The sequence below is a fragment of the Eucalyptus grandis genome, chromosome 7, assembly GCF_016545825.1.
Source record: "Eucalyptus grandis isolate ANBG69807.140 chromosome 7, ASM1654582v1, whole genome shotgun sequence".
In the NCBI taxonomy this organism is placed as follows: domain Eukaryota; kingdom Viridiplantae; phylum Streptophyta; class Magnoliopsida; order Myrtales; family Myrtaceae; genus Eucalyptus; species Eucalyptus grandis.
In genome coordinates, this window is record NC_052618.1 from 10,704,752 (window position 1) to 10,728,371 (window position 23,620).

Consider the following 23,620-nt stretch of genomic DNA (forward strand, 5'->3'; position numbering starts at 1 on the left):
AATCCGCCCCTGTTAGTCATCCATGCAAAATCTCCATTAGTTGTCTAACGTGACATTTTCATGTCAATAATGAATTTATGTCATATGCCTATGTGGATTTTACTTCATTGTTCATCATGCTTATTTGCTTCTTCTTTGTTCCTTGCAACCTCCATTAATAAAGGTGCTTGAGCATGGAGCCCAAATCATTCATTTTGAGCAAAACAGACATCATTTTTTTTTCGTAGAAAACAAATGATGACATTTTCCTAAAAATAATTACTTACATTGCCTGAAATAATTAATCGATGAAAAATATTTTTATTATCAATAATAACTTATATCTAAATATTTTCTGGCTGGTAAATTTATTTTTTGTTAATCCATTTTTGTATACAAACAATTATTTTCAAAAAAAAATATTTTAAAATCATTTGTTTTCCACAAAACAAATGGAACCTAACATTTGGAAGACAAATTCTCCCCTCTTTTTTCCCTCACTCAACTAGTAACGAAATATATTAGCAAAACATAATTATTAAATTATAAATAATATTCGTGCACGGCGTATGACTATAATTAATAGACTAATTATATGATTTAGATGAATGGGAAACAAAGCCAGAGATTCAAGTCCAGTTCCTATGTATAAAACAAACAGGACCTGAAAGTTCCCTGTCACTCACCTCATTGTTCATCAAGTTTCTCTCCTTTTGCTTTGATCAACAGGTAAAAAATTTCCTCTCTGAAATGGAGGCCGTCCTCACCGTGTTTGGACAGAGAGAGAGGCTGAATAGACCTGCCCGACGGTTCAAGTTGAATCACTTTGCAATATGCACGGTCTACAGTTAGACTCGCAAGCAGATCCGAAAACGTTCGGGAGGTAGACTTCAGAATAGAATGTCTCCATTTACTAAACCATGAATGTCACAAGCAATGAAGAAAACTTTCAAAATGGGCAACTTCCATATGGTACACCGGCCTTTGTAAGTGCTTCACACGAGTACCAGCGTGCTATTCATCTGCACATGAAAGGTTGTGAGAAGCTTCAGCACGTGCTTCTTCCAGTTTCATCACGAGTTCTCTCACAAACTCTGTATTCATCCCGTGAGTAACCCCTAGTATGTCAATTGCCTTGGTCAGTGATTTGATAGCATTTACTGTGTCGCCAAGTAACCTGCAGCATGTCAAATAGCAAGCTTGAAACCGAGGGAAAAGCTGAGTACATTCCATAAAGGTGGGGGCGAATTCTGAGGCCATTTTCATGCATGAAGGGTCATTTTTAATGTCGAGCAAGTCCTCCAAGCAGATTATGTATTTTTACTTCCACAAGAAACAACAGATGGATAACAGTTACAAAATTCAAACGAGAGAATTCCAATGAAGTCACGTTTTCAACTTCAGAAGAGAGCAGGAGAGGGCTTATGACAGAAAATGTGATGAACCTTGTTACAGCTAAAACAATTCTTGCCATTGCAAGAACACAATGATTGTGTTAAGAGTGCCTAATTTTTGGACGACACACGAGCTACGGTTATAGCTAAAACAGTTCTTGTGGTTGCAAGAACGCAGTGATTGTGTTAAGAGTGCCTCATTTTGGACAATACAAGCTATGGTTATACATTCATCCTGTAAAGCTGCTTTTCCATGTCCTAAAAATCCTCTCTATTTCAGGTGATGCTTTGTTAGCATTGCTCTTTGAAATAACATCACTAAAACAAATAACAAATTGGTGACTGAGCACACCAATAGATCTGCAACAGATCGCACATTGCTTGGTCTCAAATCTGTCATAAGTGCATGTAGCATGAATTTATGTGAGCAACTTCTCCAACAAAGTTAAGGTGAGGGATATACATCATTGAAAAATCAATGACTGATGTGAATTTCAACAGCCTAGAGTTAAAATATTAAATGTGAAGGAGGAAAAGGAAAAAGCAAGGAAAATGGACGATAACAATCCAGAAAGAAAAAAACACAGACCATTCAAGTTTTCCGCTGGTATAATATTGTAACCCAAGCAAAGGATGGTACCCTGGATAGACTCCTGCAGCATGAAGTCAAAGTCAGGAGTTTCAGAGGGAAAATAACAAAAACCAGAAAAATCATTTCAGCATTTCTTTTAATTCAAATAAAGACAACAAAAAATCTAGCAAAAATCTTTTGCAGACAATGAGGCATTATTAGTCACACAAACACCAGCACAACAACAGAGTGCCCCCACATTATATGGATCAAATTCTGATTAAGTTTAGTTACCTTAAGCTCATTCCTGTATGTTTGTTCTGATGATTATTATTAATATTAGTACCCATCAGGAGCATCACTCCAGGCAGCACAAATTGAACAAAAACCGCACATCCTTAACCAAAATAGTGGGCAATGCTTGATATGGCTCCCATTAATGTTTTCAATGCTGATAAGGACTAAAGAGCAAAAGAACAGTCCTCAGTCAATCAAATTCACTCATGGATCAAATGAATGTGACTTCATGTGACAAAAGCTCCTGCCACATGATTGGATAAAATGGGAGAAAAACTACCAAGCTAATTATTCAACACTGGACCACAACCAATCAAATGATTTTACTTCCAAAGTTTCCAACCAAATCACAGCTTAATGGTCTCAGTTGAAAATACTCTATCACCCTTATTCAAAGGATCTATCAAAAATCTAGTATGACACTTTATCCACAAGCCACATGATATAACTTGTTGGTTTTGGCCGTTCCTCGAGATTTTTCAAAGAAAAGCTAAAAGGAACCTAATTTCAAATAACCTGATTAACATTCTTAAATAGAGAGACATGATCGCTTACAATGAGCTTTTAGATTAAGGGGAAATGAAGATAGGTGGAAGCCACGCTTACAAACAAAAACTCTTGCCAACGGAAAAGAGGATTGCTCAGCAGAACTTGTTGTAGTGAAGCTCAATTGCTATTCTACTCAATTAACTCAAAGATGAATGGTTTCGCTATTTCTAACTTATATGTGAGCATCAATCAAGAATGACATGCAAACTTGACAAATATCTGTATCATGAATCTATAATTTGTGAACCCTGAATTGCTCAAAAAATTCTGACAATTCCCATAAAATTAAAAATAAAAATGGCATACTTTCATAAACTGGAATAGTTAGCTTGCAGTACACCAGAGCTTCCTTCCAATCTTCTAGATCCATCAAGATCTGCAGTTCACAAATGCTTTAAGTGTTAAGCAACTAACAGAAGGACAAGTCAGATCACAATTTGGAACCACATGAAGACTACAGACACATTCATTCTTCATGAAAGGATCAGATAACACCAAACTACAATTCACAGAAGCTAGCACCCTACAGAGAAAACATAAGAACAAGGAGGAAAATCAACACAGTCTATCTGATACAAATTCGTTTGCAGACCACTCTTGAGGAAAATGGAAACTGGAATTATTCAAAACTGTAGAAAGACATTTTTGACTACATGGAAATTTGAATATCACAAAATTTGACAAATCATATATTTCTTAGTTTGTGGAAACTAGTTCTCTACCACACACTTCTATAAAATGGCATATCTCCTAGTTTTTTAGGGTCAAGAGAATTCACTTCTGGTAGATGGACAGCAGTAAAGCATAATACCTTTCAAAAGTAAAACTGTTCACAACAACAGGGCTGCAGATGCTTTTAAAATTCTATTAGTGAGGGATAGAAGCTATAATAGGATTAATGAGAAAAAGAAACTACCTTCAATATCTTTTCTCGGGTTTGCAACAAGATGATTGAAGAAGGATGATATAGTTTCCCTTGGAGATTCTCAATCATCTTATAGATGGAAACAGCTTCTTTATGTATTATAGCAAGTCAAGTTTAAACATTTCTCAAACATGCAGCCAAATGGATGACTTGTTCTGAAATGGGAAAACTAAGAAAAAGGAAGTCATTCTAAGTGAAATTTTACACCATTGAAATGCAGTGAGAGAGATTCAGGTAATACAGACGATACATCAACATGCCACCAAAATTAGTTAGCAATGGCTGTGAAGAAAGGATATGACCAGGGGATGTAGACGATGATGTCCTCTCTGACATCAATTTAATTTCACTAGCAATGTCTCTTATCTCTTCTTTGTTTCTTACACATCCACACTGTTGGCACACAAATCCTTGTTTCTCTGCATACGCAAGGAAAACCATGTGAAAAACTTCAGCTATTCAATAAAAGTGCCGATCTTGATCCACATACCAGAGTCACGGAGCAGGAAACCAGAGCATCTGTCATCTTCACATCTGTAGCCTTCCAAAATTGCACTTTCTTTGATATCATCAGGTTGCCCCTTAACAATTAATTTTATTTTGTTAACCCAAACGGTTAAAAAAATGCACATTCTCACAAGTCAACAGAAAAGATGCAACACGAGCAATCACAATCAAACCCTTAATGTAGAAAATTACCAATTTCGCACAGCGAGGGCATGCGCAAGCAAAGTGGTATTGTTCTCTAAGAGACTTCAGTCTAGTTGTAGTGCTTCCAGCAGTTTCTATATAGCTTATCAAGACCTTGCAGAAAAATTATTTCTGGTCAGTATGATAGAATGAAGTATGAGTATGACATTGCTCGATGCCCCAAAGTATATCATACAGAGATATAATCATCAAAGCAATCTTCTACACCATGATATGTTGGAGTAATGGGAAAGGAAAACACAAAATATATCTCAAAATAAACAGCCTCATAATTCTGATCCATTATTATCCTACAACAAGAAGGTTGTGAACAGGCAATTTGACCAGATTTATGTGAATTAGTGCTACATAACCCACGATAAGCAATTAAATGCTTATATCGATACACTGACTGGAGCATTGCAGCTGGTTTGGTGTAAAGGTTTAGGTTCAGGGTCTTAAAGTCACCATCACTTAAAGTTCAGTGGTTGAAAGTTTCAGCACTCATTTCGCAGCTTCATCCAGCAACCTTTAGCTAGGCAATGATGATGAAAAGAAGGTAAGAGATACCACAGCCAATTAACATTAATTGGCTGGAAGGGTGGCTTCTCTTTATCCATCCATTGGAGAAGCACAATCCACTAACAAGAATCTGCTGATCAAACTCAATAGTGAAATGCACACTGAATACCTTTCATCTGGGAAAACATTTACAATTCCTTTTTTCCAACCTTAATTCTTCTGAAAGCTTATCATGGTGTCCAGCATTTGTTTCAGTTCCACAACATATTCAATAAAATTCTGCTGAATTGTACTATCAAATTTTGAACTCAAAATGTCCAAAGCATAAAATTTTCTATTGTAGAAGGTCCAGGTCGAGATTCCACATCAAGGCTTTGCATCTACAAAACCATGAACCATGTTTGACGACTGATCAATTTTTTTTTAAATATTCCTAAATTAGATAAGATATAGCTGAGTGCCAAGAATTCCCCATTAATCTATAAAAGATCACAGATTTCTGCAGCCTGACATCTAAAATTTCGTGCAGCATAATATAATTCAACATTAAATTATTGGGAGTTGGACAGACTAGAAGACGCATAAGCAATGGTCATCACCATGTTGGAATACTGGAAACGAAGTTTTCCGTCATTATTCCTGGATGTCATGTTAAAGTTCTGCTGAAAATCCACCAGCTACCCTATCATTAAGTAGGAATTCCAGCAGTGAACTGAAAAATGATGAGTCAGTCTCCAATTCATTTCAAGAGGGTAGCAGGGGAACCAAGAAAAAAAAGCATAGACTACCTCCGAACCTTGCGGTATATGTTGTACAGCACGAACCACAGCCGTCCTTCCCTCGAAGAGCAATACTGCATTTGGCAAACAGCTATACAAGCAAGTCAGCAGCAATATATTGGAATGGCAAGCATAGAAGATGTCAGACCAATGTGGCAGCTACCTGTGATTGATTATAGAGATGACAGGATAGAGTCCAGTTCCTAGCGGTCTTAGCTCACTGTCACAGATTGTATGTGCATTACATGAAAGCTGCATATTAGCTGGTCTTTTAGTGCATTGGCAGGTTAACCAACTTCAAAACTAAAATGATATTTCCAAATGTCACTGATTACAATTGCTTTGATGCACATTGCAAGTATAGAAAAGGTAACAACAGTACGCCGGCTAATCTACATGCTACATTAGACATAAAGATACAAGAAGCCTTATGTTTCCAAAATCATGGTTTGCCCACCGCTTTAAGGGACAAAAATATAAGATACAGAAAGCTCTCTAGAGAGCAGCACTCAAGCAAAACTAGAGTACACTTTAGGCTTTTGGGAGAGGGATAACTGCTGTTTGAAAGGATTTATATTTATGCTCTTAACAAACATCTATGCTTATGCGGCAAAGACAGTGGGCATGAAGTTTTAAAAAATGGACCTTGGAAAAGTTCTCTGCAACTTCTTTGATGTTGATCTCGGGCCACTGGAGTATTATATTAATGAGGTTAGCCATTTGGGCATATAGCACCAGCTGCTTCTCATTAATTTCCGACATGTCTTATCAGAGAAGGTTCAGTGAAAACAGTTAAGTGGATAATCAATAATGGGTAAAAACTATTGAACTATGACCAATGACCACACCAAAGAAGCCTAAAAAGGATACGAGACACCAATGCATCCACCAGACTATAATTGTCCATTGCAGTAGTTGAAATGATCTGCACGGAAGCAAACGAATCATTGATTAATGATGCGCTCGCCTGGATGCATGCCAAAAGTTATTCTGCATACTGACCAAACAATTTTGCAAGCATTCTCTCTCCAGAGAAGAACATCATAAGAACTGGGAACTCAAACAGTTTACACGAGAAACAGTTGACATTGATGCTAGGCACAATATTGCAAAGACACGAATCTTAACAGGTCCAAAAAGTGGGAATCAATACCTTCTGTTTCAGTTAAGCGAGACACGTCCATTGGAAGTAGAAATAAAAATTATCTCACCTCTCTCCCACCAAATATATTACTGTCGTTAACAGCAGCAAAATCGACAGCAAACTATGGATGCTTGTCAACTTACAGGAAATTTTTAAAATTAACAGACAGACATGTGCATCTATGCTGACTACGTCAGCAAAAACAAAAATTAAAATTATTTGACTTCTAGTTAACTAAAGATAGAGGTTCAACTTAAGAAACCTTCAAATGTCTATAACATCTCTCTAACCATGAATAAATAATCTGCTCAGTAACAAATAGATAAACTAAAGTGAAGTGCAAAGGGTGATTGTATTGATCATATCCTCCTGATAATATGGTTCATGATCTCCATCAAAAATACATGAGATCTCATTTTTCCTTTGCAAATATTTGACTTCTCTAATTTTTCTAGTTAAAGTTTATAGCAAGAGGTGCATAAACTACCCAAGAGGTAGTACAACAGAATAAGAACAATCATTTTATCTGCAAGAACGACACAAAAAATTTCCTCCAGAAGCATCTTCAAACGAAGATCGAGATTGAGGATACAAATTGCCAGCAAGACAGAAGTATAGCAAGTCAATAGCCAAGTCAAAGGCAAGCAAAATCAACAAATTCAATGGATGAAAAATGAAGTCTAATGAAATTGGAAACCACTGGGGAAGAACATAGGGGCAAAAGAACCTTCTCATCTTGCAGCTTTCTTCGTATGTAGAGCTTAATCATCAAACGTATGGAAGGGGTGACAGATTTCCTCTTTTCCTTATCAAGCCTCGCTAGAGCCATGCATTCAAGCCGATGCATCTTCCACTCTGATTTCTGCACACATCAGTGAACAGCAACTCAACACAATCAGCCACTACGCTCAACTCAAATTCGGGACTTGCAAACCAATCACTATCCACTTCCCAGAAACTTCTATCCCCGATTCTTTTTAGCTTCAAAGATCAAACCTTCACTCACAAGCAAAGTGCCGCATAGATGAATTTCACTACACCACCACCTGATTGCCCCAAAAAGATTGCTACTTGAGCATAATGCTACTGAGAGACAATGTCTAGACGAAGCAACTTCACCGAAATTGCCAGGTCCACGCTGCAATACCTGACACGAGCTCCCGCAGTACTACACCGCCTGACAACCCGAGCACTTCCTAAGGTGAGCCAAGGTGAAACGACGATCGCACCTCGGCTCTGCCCAGTCGGGCGTGAAGACTCGCAAACCGATCACTACCCACTTCCCAGAAACTTCTCTCCCTGATTCTTTCAAGCTCCAAAGATCAAACCATCACTCAAAAGCGAAGCACCGCATAGATGCATTTCACGATACCATCACGCAATTGCCCCCAAAAACGATTTCTATTCGAGCATAATGCTAATGAGAGACAAACGTCAGGACTGCATACCTGACAAGAGCTCCCGCAGTACCACACCGCCTGACAAGCCGAGCATTTCCTAAGCCGAGCCGAGGTGGCGAAGCAGCCGTCGCACCTCGGCTCGGCCGCGTTGGGCGCGAAGACATACGGCTCTTGGCTGAGAATCACTTGCCCTGCATCATCGATCAACCGACATTAACGCCTCCACAACACACCCCAAAAAAAAAAAGAAAAAAAGAAAGTCGGACAGACAGGACCGAAGTTCGCTTGGCTAGAGAGAGAGAGACCTGGGTGGAAGTCTGTGGCGGCGAGGAGGGAGCGGCCTTTCTCCGGAAGGGAGGCGACGGTGAGGCACCGGTCGCGGAGGGCGGCCTTCAGGTCCTCCATGGAACCGAACTCTCCGGGAGGGGGCGGCGGGATTCGGCGGGAAATTTAGTGGAGACGCGAAACGGATTTGGCGGAAGTAGGGGGGGGACCTCTGGAGCTCGAGCTTCAGTCATTCCATGGAAATGTTAAGAGAGAGAGAGAGAGAGAGAGAGAGGTGTTTCGTGGGTTGCCTCGAAACTTCGACGGGGCTTAGAAGGGGAGACCGTCGGACACGGGCGTGTCGCGGGCTACCCAGCGGCCCCATCGCGGGAATCAGGCCCGGGGATTTTTTGTTTAACCACTTAAACCGGACGATTTATCATTACCCATTTTATCCTTGGGATTGACCTCGATAACCATAATAGTTTAAGGTCATGCTAAAGACCAAGGTTCTAGTATGAATTAGGGATGAGAAAAACGCCTAGACTGGCCAATTTAGTTTGAAGCGAGTCCATCCAATTCTTGATTCTTAAAAGTAGAATCAATATATGATGGTTTGGTTCCCAATTGTTATAGGTGAACTGCTATCCTAGTGATTTGGCTCTTGATTTTGAGGGGGAGATCGGACTGGATTAGATGAGTTACATATACTTTTATTATTTTCATTTGTTGGAAAAATTAGTCAAAATCGGACAATAAAATATTTAAAGTATAGGATTTGTCTCAAATTCTAAATTTGTTCCTGATCATGCTTTGGATAATAAGAACATTTTTTTTTGTTTTATGATTACCTAGCTTTGTAATAAAGGTAAGCGGAAGGCAACACGTAATAAAAATCTGCATGTTTGGTAACGTCATATAAGAACATGTTTGGTAACATATGAAATAATGATTGATTCTATTTTTTTCTTCCTTAAAATCAAAAAAAAAAATTTCCATTTGGAGCATAATCAACAATTAAATAAAAATTGATTATTGTTCCTGCAAACAACTCTATAATCAAGTACTAGAAGTCAAAAAAAAAAATTAAGAATTATGCAAAATGATTTTTTTAAAATAAAAGTTTCATGTAGTTATCAAACAACATAAAATACTCGAAAACTCTTCATAAAATAAAAATTAAAATAAAAATCATTCCTAAAAATAAAATGGTTATTAAAACATCTTAAAAATATCCGGATGAAAATATTTAAAAGCAAATTAGTGATCAATTTTATTGAATTGAAATCGAACCGAGCCGGACCAATCCTCGATTCCCAATTTTAAGAAGTGATCCTCCTGATCAGACTCCCGATTGCAATGGGACCAATGGAACCGAAAAATCAGATCGAGAATCGATCACCCCGGTGCAAATTAACATGCCTCGAGCGATCTCGCCGGACCTGACCATTAGGCCGATGGGCCATGAAAACGTTAGAACTCCAAAAGAAAGCATCATCCCTCGTTCCCATCATTTCAACATGCACTTCAATCTCCATTCGATGCAAAAGTCATTCCCTCCCAGAGCAGCAAGCAAAGCATAGGCCAACGCGACGTCCTTCGCGCTCCCCTCCATGTCGAATCCGCGCGAACCCGAGAACGAGAAGAAGAAGAGGACGAACCCCATCGCCGTCTTCATGGCCTTCGGCACGAAAGGCGACGTCTTTCCCATCGCCGTAATCATCATCCCCCCGCCTTTCCCCTGTCATCTTGCAAAGCGCTCGAGTCGTTCTTGATTTTTTCGAATTTTGTTCATTGCCATCTCCAGGCGATCGCCGCTGCATTCGGCGGCGAAATGAAGGACTACGGAGTGTTCTTCGTCACTCATTCCGCGCACCAGGTGACTTTTCTTTTAGCTCTTAGGCTTATCGATTAGTTCTGGGCATGAATTTGTCGGAAAGTTCGAATCTTGTTGCTGTTTCTTGCAGAGCTTGAGTTGCCATCTGGCCAAAAGTGGGGTGACCCATGTGCCCATTTCGTCGCCGCCCGTTCTTGCCGTGCGGGAGGACAGCAGCCCCGCAGGTTTTGGTCGCTTCACTTCATTGTTAATGGATTCAAGAGAAAGAGACACATGGTTTATCTGAAGTTCTCTAATTGATTTATTTAGGATCGTCGGAACCGTCGTTTTCTCTACAGAAGAGGAACGTTACCGATGCGCACAGACAAGAATGCTTATCGGCAGTCGAGAGCATCTTCGGAGTCGAAGAAGTCATGGCCGGCGACTTTATTTTGATCAACTTCTTTGCTCTGGTACTTGGCATTTTGCGCATGGAAGATGTATTTGTCTGGGCAAAAGCTGTAACTGTTGCTGTTAATATGGAACATGCTCTCATGAGTTTCCAAAAGCAGCACTATGCTGTGCAAAGATATGGCTTCATGTTGACTTTTGAAGATAACTTCTGTTTAGTGCAGCATATCATGATCCAATTGGAAAAAAAAAAAGAAAAAAAAAGAAAGGAAGAATGCCCGTCTTTTTATCTGCTTTAAGCTTTCTAGCTATTATAGAGCAATTACTATAGTTAACTGGTGTAGCATTCTAGTCATCCATCATTCCTGAAAAGGGTGTAGATTATGGGAAGTGCTTATGTACCTGAAACTGAAAGAATTACTTTCCCTGACAATATAGGAAGGATGGAACCTTGCAGAGCTTTTTCAGGTCCGCTGTGTGGTTGCTGCTCCATATGTCGTTCCTTATAGGTAATGGTGAAAAATACAGTAATTATACTCTATCTTGAAATTTTAGTCTCACTTTTATAGCTCTTTGTGGTTGTCATTGCTGACATTGCCATTTCCATATGATTTGTTTAAGTCAACCTTGTGCTTAATTCTTTCCCGACTTGTGAGAATTTTCAATCTCAACACAACTACTTAAGCTATAAGGGGTTGTGTGAATGTGTCATTAAACTTTTAATAATGCGGGTAGTGTGTCAAACCTTTTCATTTTCCTTGAGATATTGCCTTTCCATTTCCGCTTAAGAAAATTTCTTATGCATCCTGGTTATTATTGTGAAGGGTCCTTAAATTTATAGCTTCATCTTTCTTTCTTCATGATGTCTTGCTTCACAGAACCTATTAGATCCTCTATAAACTTAAAAGGCATCAACTTGGTCGGTATTGTCATGCCACACTTTTGCATCAAAAAAATTGCGTATAGTATTTCTGGATGTCTGTTCAGTATTTGATATTATAAATATGTGTTTGACTTTATTTATTCTTCCCTGCATATTGCTGTCCTCTATGATAGGTGATTAAACATCTAAGTTTGACCATAGAAAGGTTCAACTCAAAGTTGTTACTCTACTCTTGAATGTTGCTGCTACCTGAACTTATGGCTAATTGATCAAGTTACTCTTGATCTCAGAAGACCTAAAGCAAGTAGTATGGCTTTCTTTATGAGACATGAGTGTAGAACTTGGATTTTCCACCATAAATCTAATTGGTTTCAGCATACTGGGATTGTGGGAGATTTTACATCAGGACAGGGACCTCTAAGTAGCGTTTTCCCATTGTTCTATGAGAATCAGCATCAGATTTTTTAGGGATATAAAATGTAGTGGTCCTGTTTCTCACTTTTCTTTCAGCATCCCTTTTCAGGAAGTATTTTGATGTAGTTTTAATTCCATATTCTACTGGTACCTATCCGAGAGTGAATATTCATCTGCCCATTTGTCATCTGTTGTATAGTGCTCCTTCATCATTCGAGCGTCACTTCAGGAAGGAATTTCCCTTGCTGTACGATTATCTCCAAGAAGCTCCCAGTGGCAAGGTATCCTTATCATGATAACTTATAAATTGATGTTACAAAATATTTCGAAAGTTTTTCTTTAATAAAAACTTGAGATGGGTTGTTATTGACGTGAGCAAAGGTTTAACAATATTTACCTACTTCCTATATTGATTCCTTGCCCCTTTCAAGTTCATAGGTCTGCTGGAAAGATGTGATGCACTGGATGTGGCCACTTTTTTCTGAAAGTTGGGGCTATTGGAGAAGTGATGTCTTACATTTAAGTTCCATTCCTTTTACAGTCAGTGCTCTCAACACTTGCAAACTCTTTCGTGCTTTTATTATTGGCTTCTACATTTTTGTGAATAAGCAAGGATACCTTTTGGCTGGGATGCTGGTGTGAACCTCTTGGCAATAAGACTTCTGTTCGACAGTGCAGGATCCAGTGACGAGTCTTCCAAAGTGGCACGAGAGAGATCCATCTCCTCTTCTCTTGTAAGTCTTGGGGTTTTTTCCTTTTTTTTTTTGGTTGGTTTTTTCCACTTGAAAGCTATATTATAGGCACTTTAGTGATTAAGCAAGAATGAATGTCTGGATCTGAATGGAATATCTCTTTTCTGGATGATTGTGTTTTTGTTTTTTTTTTTTTTGGGAAACTGCTTTTATACTTCAGAGTCATAAACTTATCTCTAGATTTGTGCTATCAAGATCATTGTACACATCCAGGATTAGCAAACGATCTACGGGTTTGAAACTGATTCATGTTTGCTGATGGAGGGATTTTGAGAGTGCAACAAGCTTTGTGCTGCATGATTATGTTCAACAAGTGTGAAATATTATAAGCATGGCCTCTGGACATGTTTGCCTACACCCTCATATGTCCATGACCACATCTTTACCCAAACAACACCAGAGGGAGAGAGGGAGTTATGCATTTACACTGTGAGTAACCTGTTGGTATAAAAGAACCAGTAGTCTGAAATGTAATTCCAGAAACTCGTCTTTTTTATCTCTCTAATGATGATGGTGTTAGTTTTTTTAAATTTCAGTCCCTATCCCATTGATGGTACTTGGAAAGTTGAATACAGATCTCCTTCAATAGACAACTTCAAGTAGAACAATTTTTGTTGCTGCAGAATGCAAATTATGGGGTTGATTACATGGTCTGTCATTTCGATTTGCAGAACTATATAAACTACAATGAATTATTTCCTGATGAATTTCCCAAAACGAGCAAAAGCTTCTTGTCTAATTAACCACAAAAAAATTGTCCATCATATAATTTATAATAAAATGGAGCTTAACTATACTATCGTTTTTTTAAAATTTAACTTTCAAGCTGCTGCCCAATTCATCAAATGCCTTTTTGATGTAATACTGTTTCTCCAATTGGACAATGTTTAAAACGCGTTTATTATATTGTTTGACAGGTATGGGTTTAGCGAGGATATTGTTGAACACCCTGGTATAATACATTTTGGGAGTCGCTCTTTACATGCTAATGGTTCACACAGAAAAGATTAACTTCTTCTCTTGGGCTGCCATTTGCTTGAAAAAATGCTTAGGCGTCCATGAGTAAGGGGACACCTAACAGTTGTAGAGCCGTATCATCTAATATTTGCTTGCCAACAACCTTCAAACAAATTCTCTGCTTAGAACAAGTTCTCAAATGTTGGCTTTTTTAATGATCATGTGTATCTTTGGTTTTCACTGACTAAGGCTAATTGAAAACTCTGGTGCTTGGTTAAAAAATTGAATCAACATGCCATGCTTAGAAAGCTGTTACATGACTCTTCTTTCTATCGTTGGTCTGCATGGGTGTTATCTTTTGTTATTTAATTTCCACCTCATGGTTTGATTTTCTCATCAGTACAAGTATATCAACAGATTATTGGCCGTCAAATGTTCGTGTTTGTGGATTCTGGTTTATCCCAATCGAGTGGCAGTTTTCCTGTCAACAGTGTCTTCAAGTTGCAGCACTTGATTCAGAAGCACATTCAAAGACAGAATATCCAACATGTTCTGTTCATGTTCAATTGCATTCTTTCCTAAGGACAGAAACTTCAATGCCACTCGTTTTTGTCGGCCTGAGTTCAATTGGGAGGCAAGTTCTTTTCAGCTTGATTTAGCCTCTTTCTATGTGTACAGATGAACAAAAATGAGCTGGAACTTCTTATAAGGAAGCAAAAGAAAAACAGTTATGGTAACTGAACAAGTAAAGTGTATGTGGTGGAATTAGAAAATTCCTTAGCCAAGAAACTCTCAACTGTTGGTGTCAATACTAGCATTTGTAACAGTCTCTCTTGCAAATCATTAATTTTGTATGGTATCCAAACCACTTTTAATAGATATGTTATCCTTTCTAATAGTTTGGTGTTGGTGCCTACTGACTGTATTTACACACTGTCTGTTTGTGTCTCTAAATGTCTCTCTACAATGTGTGATTATCTGCAGTATGGGTTTTATGCAAAACCCTCGAGCTTTTCTTGCTGTACTGCAAATTGTTGCCAGAATTAAAAATTACAGGTTCATTCTTTTTACTGCTGGTCACGAACCCTTACAAGCAGCAGTTCTTGCCGCTGCTACAGAGGAATCATCAAGTTTTAGTCAAAGACAGTTTGGTGAAGATGGGATAATACTATTCAATGGACGAGTCTTCTGCTTTACTGGGTCAGTTAATTTTATTATATTTATTTAAAATTTTACATTAGTGTCAGTGAGTGAGAATTAAGAAGAACCTAGAAGGATAAAATGATATCAAAAATAGTTGATCGGGTGATATGAGGGTCTTATTAGAAAACTTCAGAGTCTGGAAATTGTAACCAGGCAATGGAAAAAGAGTGAAATTGTGAGTTTATCCTTATTATCTGAGCTTTTTGAAGTTTTGAAGTTCAAACCTAATATCTGCTCAGTGTCATTTGAATTCACCTTCGGCTTTGTTTTGGGAAATTTAGCCTGAAGCTTTGAAAGAAAAATGAGAAGATAAAAGATGATTGATTGGTTTCCTTGGCTAATCACATTTATTTTTCTGCATCTTAATTTTTCATGCATGTTTGTGTTAAGGGATAGGACCAGCTACCTTAACTGGTCTATAATTACCGTCTTTCCATGCAAGTGTATAGATTTCCAATTTGAAAGTTTATTGGGCTTCTTGTTGTGTATCTTAGAAGCATTCCATACCTCTGGCTGTTCCCAAAATGTGCAGTTGCAGTTCATCATGGGGGAAGGTGAGGTGTTTTATCATTATCCACCAGTTCTGTCTTTACAGTATTTGTGCTACCAGCCCCTTCTCTCACTTGTGTTGCATTATTCTCTCTTAATGAATGTTAGTGGGTCAACCGCAGCAGCACTTAAAGCTGGTATACCTCAGGTTGGTTGTGATTTTAATGTCTTACTAGCTCATATTTGTCGTTTCAGAATTGCTTCATTGCATGATTGACTTATTTGTGAACCATACCTTTGAAGTGGCTTGAGGTTCTTGAGAAATCAAGCGTGTGCCCTTCTTATATGGTGGATCATGAAAAAAATACGTCATGGTAATTGTAGGAGAAAGTGTCAACTGGAATCTCTGCAAAGGATTTCTGTGATTGTATCTGCTATTAGGGGCTGCGCGTGTTTAACTTAATACTTAAAATGATGACATCGGTGACATGACCAGGGTGTCAATTATTCTGTTTCGTTTGGGGAACACATTGGAGTTATTACTTGCTTTTTATCATCATGAATGCAATGATAGTATTGTCAACATGTAGAGGATGGGAGATTATCCTAATTTTTGCCCGCTCTACTTAAGTCCTGAATTAGCGCAATCTCTTCAGATAGGTCATGTGAAAAAATTGTAAGATGACCTGGACAAGGTCAAGGACAAAAATACAAGAAGTAAAAATTGAAGGATTACAACTTCAATTTTCCGCGCCTCCAGGCTCAATTGGGAATTATGGATGTAATTTCCACAATGGTAACATTTCAATCTTAGTTTCAGCCACAATTAAAAATAAAAGTCAAAAGGAATGCTGAAATCTTACTGCCTCTTCAGAGCTTATCAGTTTACATCAAATATAAAAGATCTAGTGCACCATATCTTGCCTGCAATAGGATTTGTCGCCTTAAGTTCTTTTTCTGGTTTGTTGATTTGGATGTATGAAGAGCAATGCCTATTTCTTGGCTCCGGCTTCATGCACCTTTTCATTTTGAGTGATTGTGCTCTCTCTCTCTCACAATCTTAAGGTAATTTGTCCATTTCTCCTGGATCAATTCTACTGGGCTGAGAGGATGTTCTGGCTTGGGGTAGCCCCTGAACCACTTAAAAGGTGCCATTTGCTCCCAGAAAGTACTGATGGCACGTGCATTATGGAGGCCACAGATGTGTTTTCAGGTTCCATTCACACTGCACTTTCTGCTACAGTCCAAGCACGTGCGTCAGAAATATCTTCAAAAATTGCTCACCAGGTAAATAACTTTCATGCTTGGGTATCCTAGATGCATATGTTTATCTGCTAAGAATGTTCAGGATTCACACACTGGCTTGCTGATAATATCACTGGCCTAGGTCCTGTCATGAGATCAAATGGCTCTTTTTTGTGGCTGGGTGGTGGTGTTTCCGCCACCCTAAGTTGGATGTTAAGTTTTGCCACTTAAGCCTTGTTTGATGTTGTAACTACTCGGGAAGGAATCAAAGACAGTCACACAAATTGAGCAAAGTGGAAGATTTGATTGCACAGAAGAAATTTTTTTATGATGAAATTGAAAAATTGCAAGTCAGAGGACCAACATTCTTCTTGAGCCTTATTATATGTTACTTTGCCACGCGTTTCAATAAAATATGATTTATGAAGTTTAATCGTCGTCAATTCTTAGGATGGAGTCTCGGAGGCTGTGAAGATTTTGGAAAGGGAGATATGTTCTTAAGATGGAAGGCTCCTTGAACTGTACTTTATGTTGTGATGAGGGTTTTGACCATGTAGTTCACAGCACATACACTGCAATGAAATGATTTGTGTTCTGGACAGTTATATGCAGATTTGGGATTTAGTATTTTCTTCTCATGGTGGACAGTACATGCAGGGATGGAAACAAAAGGTAAACCCAAAAATAAGGGCAGAAGTTATAGAGCACACTAGACATGAATTGCCATTAGATCTTGAAAAGCATTTTGAAAAGGACCAACTCTGTTCGGATGTCTAGAATACTTTCAAACGATGAGAAATATCGTTGTGGTGCAATTACTAATGGCTCTAGACAGAATAAGATTCGCACAAGAAACTGATTTTATGGCACTTTTAAATGACCACAAGAATCAACTCCACAAGTTTCCTTTTTGGCCAACAACCACAGAATTGACCTAGAAGGGACAACGCAATCCTCCAAGCTCCACACGACAACGTTAGTTCCACAGCAGGGATAGGAAAGTGATGTCATGATTCGGCAACACATGAAAAATCTCCATGGAAAAAGATGAAATCAAGAAAGTATTTGGAAAGGAACGGCAAAGGAATCAAAATGGAGCCTGAAAACTCTATTTCTATGCCTAAGATGATGATAGTGGAATCATCGAATTTACCTGGACAACCACCTAAGACCTATTTAAGGTTAAGGTCATGAACGTGAAATAGATTTGAATCGAAAATCTTACTTTTATACAAGACCAGTGAAGTGACGACACCATTTGAATGAAGTGTATCTACAAGCGAGATGCCTGCTCTATGCCCAGATTAGGGAAAATGGAGTACATTGTCATTATTTTAATTTGCAATGTCATTTCTGAATTTTTAATTTGTTCAATTCTATCCCTGAATTATTAATAAATGTTCAATTTAGTCCCTGAATAACACAAAAATATCCGATGTCATTCTTCTGTTAGTTCAAATTAACGGAATCACCTTCTAATCCATAAAGTTTGAACGGTGAAAAAGAAATTTATACGTGAATAATATTCTAGTATTAATCTCGAATCATAAAATAAATTTCAATTTGGGATACTATCACAGTAGAACTCAAAACGAAATCTCTACTAAAGAAAACCAATCAAATTTTATCAAATTTTCCACTTCACCAAATAACGCCGATTGGTCGTTTGTGAGCATACACAATCACTTTATTGAATATATACCCATAGTTCAAAAATCACATTAAATAAATTAAAATCCAGAAACAATATTGCATTTTGGTCTAAAGTCAAGAGACCATGTGTCATTTTCCCCCAAGATTAGAATCCTTGAACAAAGATTTGATAGACAAGACTGAAGAATCTTCACACCAGCACAAGAGGATCAAGAAAGCGCTAACATAGCATTAATCTAAGAGTTGCATGTTTGCGTCATCTGATTTAATCCAACTGTGGACATTCTTCCATTTAACTCTTGACGGTCCAACATTCTCGCAAAATAGATTTCTGTTGCCACTGAAGTGTAGAGGCAGCAAATCACACTTCAACAAAACGGAGAAAATCTGAAATGTCCATTACTAGGGAAAAAATCTAGAAAAGAGCTCAACCTTCTGTTGCAGATGATAGATCAATGTGGCTTACACATTAGAAAATAAAATGCAGATGGAAATCAGACAAAAAAAATTGCAGACTACAGTCAAATTCTGACTCCAAAAAAAATTGAGCTTTCCCTGAAAAATGGACCTACATTGTCTGATATTCTTTTGTGTTATTCTTATCCCCTTTACGAGCTTCTAGATGTCACTTAGTGTAGCCACTACTGTACAAAACTATGTGCTATATTGTTTTACCCCCTCAATTTGCATCTGATATTACTCTACAAGAAAGAAGAATGATCTTGTCTGCCAGTTGGGCACAATGCAACTGGATTTACAGGGGTGAGGCATAACGTACGATTCTTAGCATCTTCTATCAGGATCGGTCCAAGCATCTTATCAATCAACTGTACTATGCAGAACTATTTTTATCAAACGGAAAATTATTTTCAACTACTTCTGCAACTGGGTTCTTCTCAGCCCAGACCACAGCATCAAGGTACCCAAGCTCAAACAGCCTGTCAAGGATATCATCTTCTGCAGGTTCGAGCGCCCAGTTGAAAAGCTGGAAAAATCCTATTGTCAATTATCTTCACCGAGTATAGTCAAAACTTAGTGCAGAAACCAAGATTACCTCTCTAGAAGTCGCCCTATTTTCTGGATTGCAATCTGGGCTGATCCCAATCCCTTCCAACCCTAGTTGAGTGGCTGGAAAGGCACACACCCGAACCTGTAGAGGGAAAAACTAGGATAAAAATGACTAGTTCATGAATAGCTTTTATGACCAATATGAATGGTTTAGCTTGAAAATCACAGAAATCTCACCCAGTGGAAATAACCATCGTAACCAAGTACAGGCAAATAATACTCTCACAAAGTACTAAAGGAATCCTTAGAATTTTCACTTTGCCGCTTTCCAATACCGGCAAGTGCAATTTGCAATACTAGTATTATGGCCAAAAACACAACGATCCCTCCCTTAACTAGATGCTTGAATGCACTGCACAGGAGGGAATGATACTTTACCAGTCACAAAGTACGTTAAAACAAGAAGATATATCTACCAAACAAGCATGCACCATGCATGCGAGTTCATGTGAACCACATTCACCAGTTACCAACAGGGAAAATGGGCCAAGGTGGAAATACACAAAAAAGAATACTATATAGAAGGGGATAAAACAAGCCTAGATAAACACATCGACAGGGAAACTGCTTGAAGAAAGGATGAGAAAAATTAAAGAAATGCTGAAGATGCTAAAAGAGTTAAGAGTATGCAAAGAAAAGTTCAAGAGCCTTTTCATACTACCAAACAACAAAAATATGTCTCCTTTAGGATAAATATGTTAATTCCAAAACTGAGAGTGATCATTGATGAAGATTAAGTAAACAACTCGAGGCAAGCACCGACACTAAGTTACAGGTTGCCAAAACTAGTCATGACATTTCCACTCCCAACTGACAGATAATGGAATGGACCTAAATAATTCTCACCAAGTAATTAGTCCACCCTTCTCCCTAGTTGGTCTACATCACCCGACCCTGTTCCATATTTTAGATGCTATGATGTAGAAACATGTGGTTTTTTCGGATGCCAGCTAAACAGAGACAAGTTCACATGATTTTCCAAAACAAATGAGCTCTCGCTCTTTAACATGCTAAAGAAATGTAGTATCTCAAGCACATACAGTTTGAGCAGCAGATGTAGGTGGCATGAACAATGTCAGACCCCCGTCAATGCACAGTCGATTACGAAATAATGTGGCTGGTTGTGGTGCGAGATATCTGCACCATATAATATCTCTCCATAAGCTGCATTGGATAAGGCAATTTACCACAGAAAAGAAATTTAGCAATTGTTCACCCCGGGATGAAGGAAGAAGTGACTACTGCATTGATAAGATCTTCTCTGGAGTCAAACTGATCCACCAGCAAACCCCTAGGCCTCCAAAGGATCTGGGTAACAGCAACTGCAACACCAAAATCTTAAGAAGATGCTGCAAGTAATACTTGCGTAAAATTTAATACCTCAACAAAAACTCATTTTAAGTGGCGACTTTTATGAACTATCACAGACATAAGCCACTAGTCGAGTTCCTCTAATTGCATACAGAAGATTAAGCTTAACATTCAGAAGTCTTTCCAATCTAGTCCTGTAACCCCTAAAAGTCCAATACAAACTTCTACGTAGAGAAGTCTCAGCTACCAGAGAAAGGCATAGCTGCTGCAACAACCAACACATGTTCCAGTCACGGATACCACTTCAGTTCAAGACTTATTCTATGAAGAAGCAAAATCTGCAACTGTCCATGAACTGCTGCTGGTTATGAGAAATTCAATGCCCGTGCTTTGCGAGACAAATACTAATCTCAAACCAAAGTAGGATGGACAAAAAAGGGACCAAAGAGAGGAGCTTAAAAACAAGACATCATGCTTATAATAAGAGGAAATAGGGGACTACCCATAACTCCAGGCACCACAAGCCACCAAACACATATTCTTCCCATCACCTCCCTCCCCTCCCTCTCTCTCGCAGAAGTACACCACGTCTTGAACTAGAGACTTTGTGTGTATCCACATAAGTGTGAGTTGTGTGTCAGTAAGTTCATATAATATACCCAAATTACTGCTTTTTTGTGCATTGCAGCAAGTGTACAACATAAGCAGTATGAAAGGTACTTGAGATTTTACACAGGAAGGCCAGGCATTGCACTTTTAAGGATCATTAAGAGTTGCAATTAGGTTGGGATAGGCTCCGGCATAGTCATTTGTCAATTAAAATATACTAATACCCCAATATCTTTGTCTACTACTCTATCAAGCATTAGCATTCATGTTTTGGTCCCTTGATTTAGTCACTAATACTCTTCAACAAATTAACACAAACTCAATATCATATTGTCAGAAAATCAATGGCCATTCACACAACAACATATAACTGCTAGATAGAGCATACAGGACAGCAGGCACAGAGAGAGAAGAGAGGATGAAAGATGGAATTTGCACTTACTGCGGACCCTTCCATTGGACCTGGTATGAGCATCTTCAGGAAGGAAATTATCAAGCACTTCACGAAGAACAGCCTAACACAAGGAGCATAAGAAATGCCAATGTTTATGGCGAACATAGTCTAAAACTTCATACTAATGAAAACCAATGTCATGTTCCATAGAGCTAAATGTCTCTGACAACAAAATAGCAACCTGCAGAAACAGTGGATAATGACAAAAGCAGTATGTTTTTGGTCTGCGCTAACTTTTTGACTTGTCATTTAACAAGATAACTGAGAAAATGTTATGCCTATGACTACTGGGAAAGATGATATGGAGATAAATAAAATTAAAGAAGTATCATGTAAAGAATACACAGTCCATACCCCAAGCCGAAAAGCAGTTCCTCTTCTCCGACAATCCTCAGCTAGTACCTTAGTAGCCACCAAAGCCTCTTCCATGCTGGCTCCAGAAGCAATCACTGCACATACAATGGCACCAGCTGATGAACCGGCCAATGGTGTGGTTTCCTGATACGGAAAAGACAATCTTTAACCTAAGTAAAGACTAAGTCGCTAAGTGGACAAGTGACATCACATGTACATAGAAACCCATGCAATGCATAGCGAAGCTACTGGATACACAATATATGAAAATATAATCTGTTTTTTTTCAATATCAGCAAACTACTTGCTCATTCTCAGTAATTAAAGCAGACTGGGGTAAAGAACACACAAGAAAGGAGTTAACATTTCACAGTTAGAGGCACATCAAACCCATTAAGAGGATCATCTTGCAAATGTTCAGCAAGTACTCTCTCCTCATTGTCCTCATTATTTACAGGCACACCAAACCCATGAAGAGGGTCATCTCATGAATTGAGCCGAACTAACCAAGACATACGAAGCCACGACAAACTTCAGACCAAACTCAACTTCCAATGAGCACACTTCAATATCATTTTACCCTCCAATCAGCCAAGAATAATCTACCAAAGTGACCCAGAGTTGGAAAACAAAATCGAACCTTGATATAGCCCTTCTCGATGAGGAGCTGCGCGACCCCGAGATGGTACGGGAACAAGAGCCCGGCAGCCGAGAAGCTGAACCCGGGACTCGTCACCACCCTCCTCCTCTGCTCCGCCTCCACGTCCTTAATGCTCTGCTCCCATATCACGTCGGGCTCCACATCGTCCTCAATCACGATGCTGATCCCCCCCTTCACGTCATACCTCCCCCGCCCCCACGCCGGCGCCGACGCCGACGCCGACGCCGACGCTCGCGCCGTCCGGACCGTCCCCAGGCTCCGACCCGGCACCCGCTTTCTTCCGGCTGTTGCGCCTCTTGATCAGCCGCGAGGCGATGCCGAGGAAGAGCTCCCCGGTGGCGATGGCGAACGATTTCTTCTCCGTCTGAGACGAATCCACCTTCTGGGTCTCGTCCCCGTCCTCGTCCTGGTCCTGGGTCCGGGTCTGGCCGGCCTGCGCCTTCCGGGTCGGGTTCTGGTTCTGGGTCGAAGCGGAGGAGGACGGTTTTGAGGAGAAGGCGAGGGTCTGGGGACGGAGGCGGAGGCGGGCGGAGGTGGGTCTGGAGATGAGAGAAGGGAAAGAGCAGGCGTGGTGGTGGTGGGGAGCAGGAGGAGAGAGATAGAGGGAGGAGAGAGAAAAGGGAGGAGCCATGGAAGGAGGGGGAGGAGAGAAGATTTTTGCAGAGGAGAGGTGTTGTGGTTTGGCTCCCCACCACTGTGGCTGTTCTTCCTCCTTGGGGAAGAAAAAGTTTTTCTTCAAGTGTTCTTGATTTTTTTTTTTTGCCCTTTTTCTTGTCTTTTTTTCCTTTTTTAGGTTGAATGATGAGTGATGTAACTAGTTTTTCTT

General features: G+C 39.2%; 3 protein-coding genes across 3 annotated transcripts; 1 reads left to right on the forward strand and 2 right to left on the reverse strand.

Annotated features, from left to right (window-relative positions):
• Positions 1–605: 605 nt before the first annotated feature.
• On the reverse strand, positions 606–8,827 carry LOC104452730 (histone-lysine N-methyltransferase ASHR1). The gene is made up of 14 exons (XM_010067200.3): positions 8,556–8,827; positions 8,299–8,441; positions 7,578–7,712; positions 6,577–6,631; positions 6,352–6,470; positions 5,870–5,958; positions 5,716–5,797; positions 4,415–4,519; positions 4,206–4,296; positions 4,015–4,134; positions 3,707–3,810; positions 3,097–3,166; positions 1,963–2,026; positions 606–1,156 (listed from the first exon to the last, which is right to left on the reverse strand). The coding sequence occupies exons 1-14, from the start codon at positions 8,653–8,655 to the stop codon at positions 994–996; spliced, it is 1,440 nt and encodes a 479-aa protein (XP_010065502.2). The 5' UTR covers positions 8,656–8,827; the 3' UTR covers positions 606–993.
• Positions 8,828–9,964: 1,137 nt separating this feature from the next.
• On the forward strand, positions 9,965–18,096 carry LOC104455016 (sterol 3-beta-glucosyltransferase). The gene is made up of 15 exons (XM_039316321.1): positions 9,965–10,229; positions 10,322–10,393; positions 10,482–10,575; positions 10,661–10,803; positions 11,180–11,250; positions 12,238–12,319; positions 12,477–12,578; positions 12,717–12,772; positions 13,708–13,742; positions 14,165–14,381; positions 14,732–14,947; positions 15,445–15,504; positions 15,608–15,647; positions 16,505–16,726; positions 17,135–18,096. The coding sequence occupies exons 1-15, from the start codon at positions 10,128–10,130 to the stop codon at positions 17,183–17,185; spliced, it is 1,563 nt and encodes a 520-aa protein (XP_039172255.1). The 5' UTR covers positions 9,965–10,127; the 3' UTR covers positions 17,186–18,096.
• A 620-nt stretch (positions 18,097–18,716) lies between these two features.
• Positions 18,717–23,510, reverse strand: LOC104452734 (patatin-like phospholipase domain-containing protein 2). Its single transcript, XM_039318332.1, has 8 exons — positions 23,030–23,510; positions 22,774–22,965; positions 22,134–22,277; positions 21,768–21,840; positions 20,622–20,727; positions 20,446–20,542; positions 19,392–19,487; positions 18,717–19,322 (listed from the first exon to the last, which is right to left on the reverse strand). Exons 1-8 carry the CDS (start codon positions 23,423–23,425, stop codon positions 19,170–19,172), a joined length of 1,257 nt encoding a protein of 418 aa, XP_039174266.1. The 5' UTR covers positions 23,426–23,510; the 3' UTR covers positions 18,717–19,169.
• Positions 23,511–23,620: the final 110 nt, after the last annotated feature.

Coding starts and splice junctions, on each gene's coding strand:
- LOC104452730 (XM_010067200.3), bottom strand. CDS start 8,655: ATGGAGGACCTGAAGGCCGCCCTCCGCGACCGGTGCCTCACCGTCGCC. Junction 3,811..4,014: donor ATCGTCTACATCCCCTGGTC/ATATCCTTTCTT, acceptor TTGCTATAATAC/ATAAAGAAGCTGTTTCCATC. Junction 3,167..3,706: donor CCCGAGAAAAGATATTGAAG/GTAGTTTCTTTT, acceptor TGTGAACTGCAG/ATCTTGATGGATCTAGAAGA.
- LOC104455016 (XM_039316321.1), top strand. CDS start 10,128: ATGTCGAATCCGCGCGAACCCGAGAACGAGAAGAAGAAGAGGACGAAC. Junction 10,804..11,179: donor TGATCAACTTCTTTGCTCTG/GTACTTGGCATT, acceptor CTGACAATATAG/GAAGGATGGAACCTTGCAGA. Junction 14,382..14,731: donor GGCCTGAGTTCAATTGGGAG/GCAAGTTCTTTT, acceptor GATTATCTGCAG/TATGGGTTTTATGCAAAACC.
- LOC104452734 (XM_039318332.1), bottom strand. CDS start 23,425: ATGGCTCCTCCCTTTTCTCTCTCCTCCCTCTATCTCTCTCCTCCTGCT. Junction 21,841..22,133: donor GAACTGCTTTTCGGCTTGGG/GTATGGACTGTG, acceptor TCCTTGTGTTAG/GCTGTTCTTCGTGAAGTGCT. Junction 19,323..19,391: donor ATAGGGCGACTTCTAGAGAG/GTAATCTTGGTT, acceptor GGATTTTTCCAG/CTTTTCAACTGGGCGCTCGA.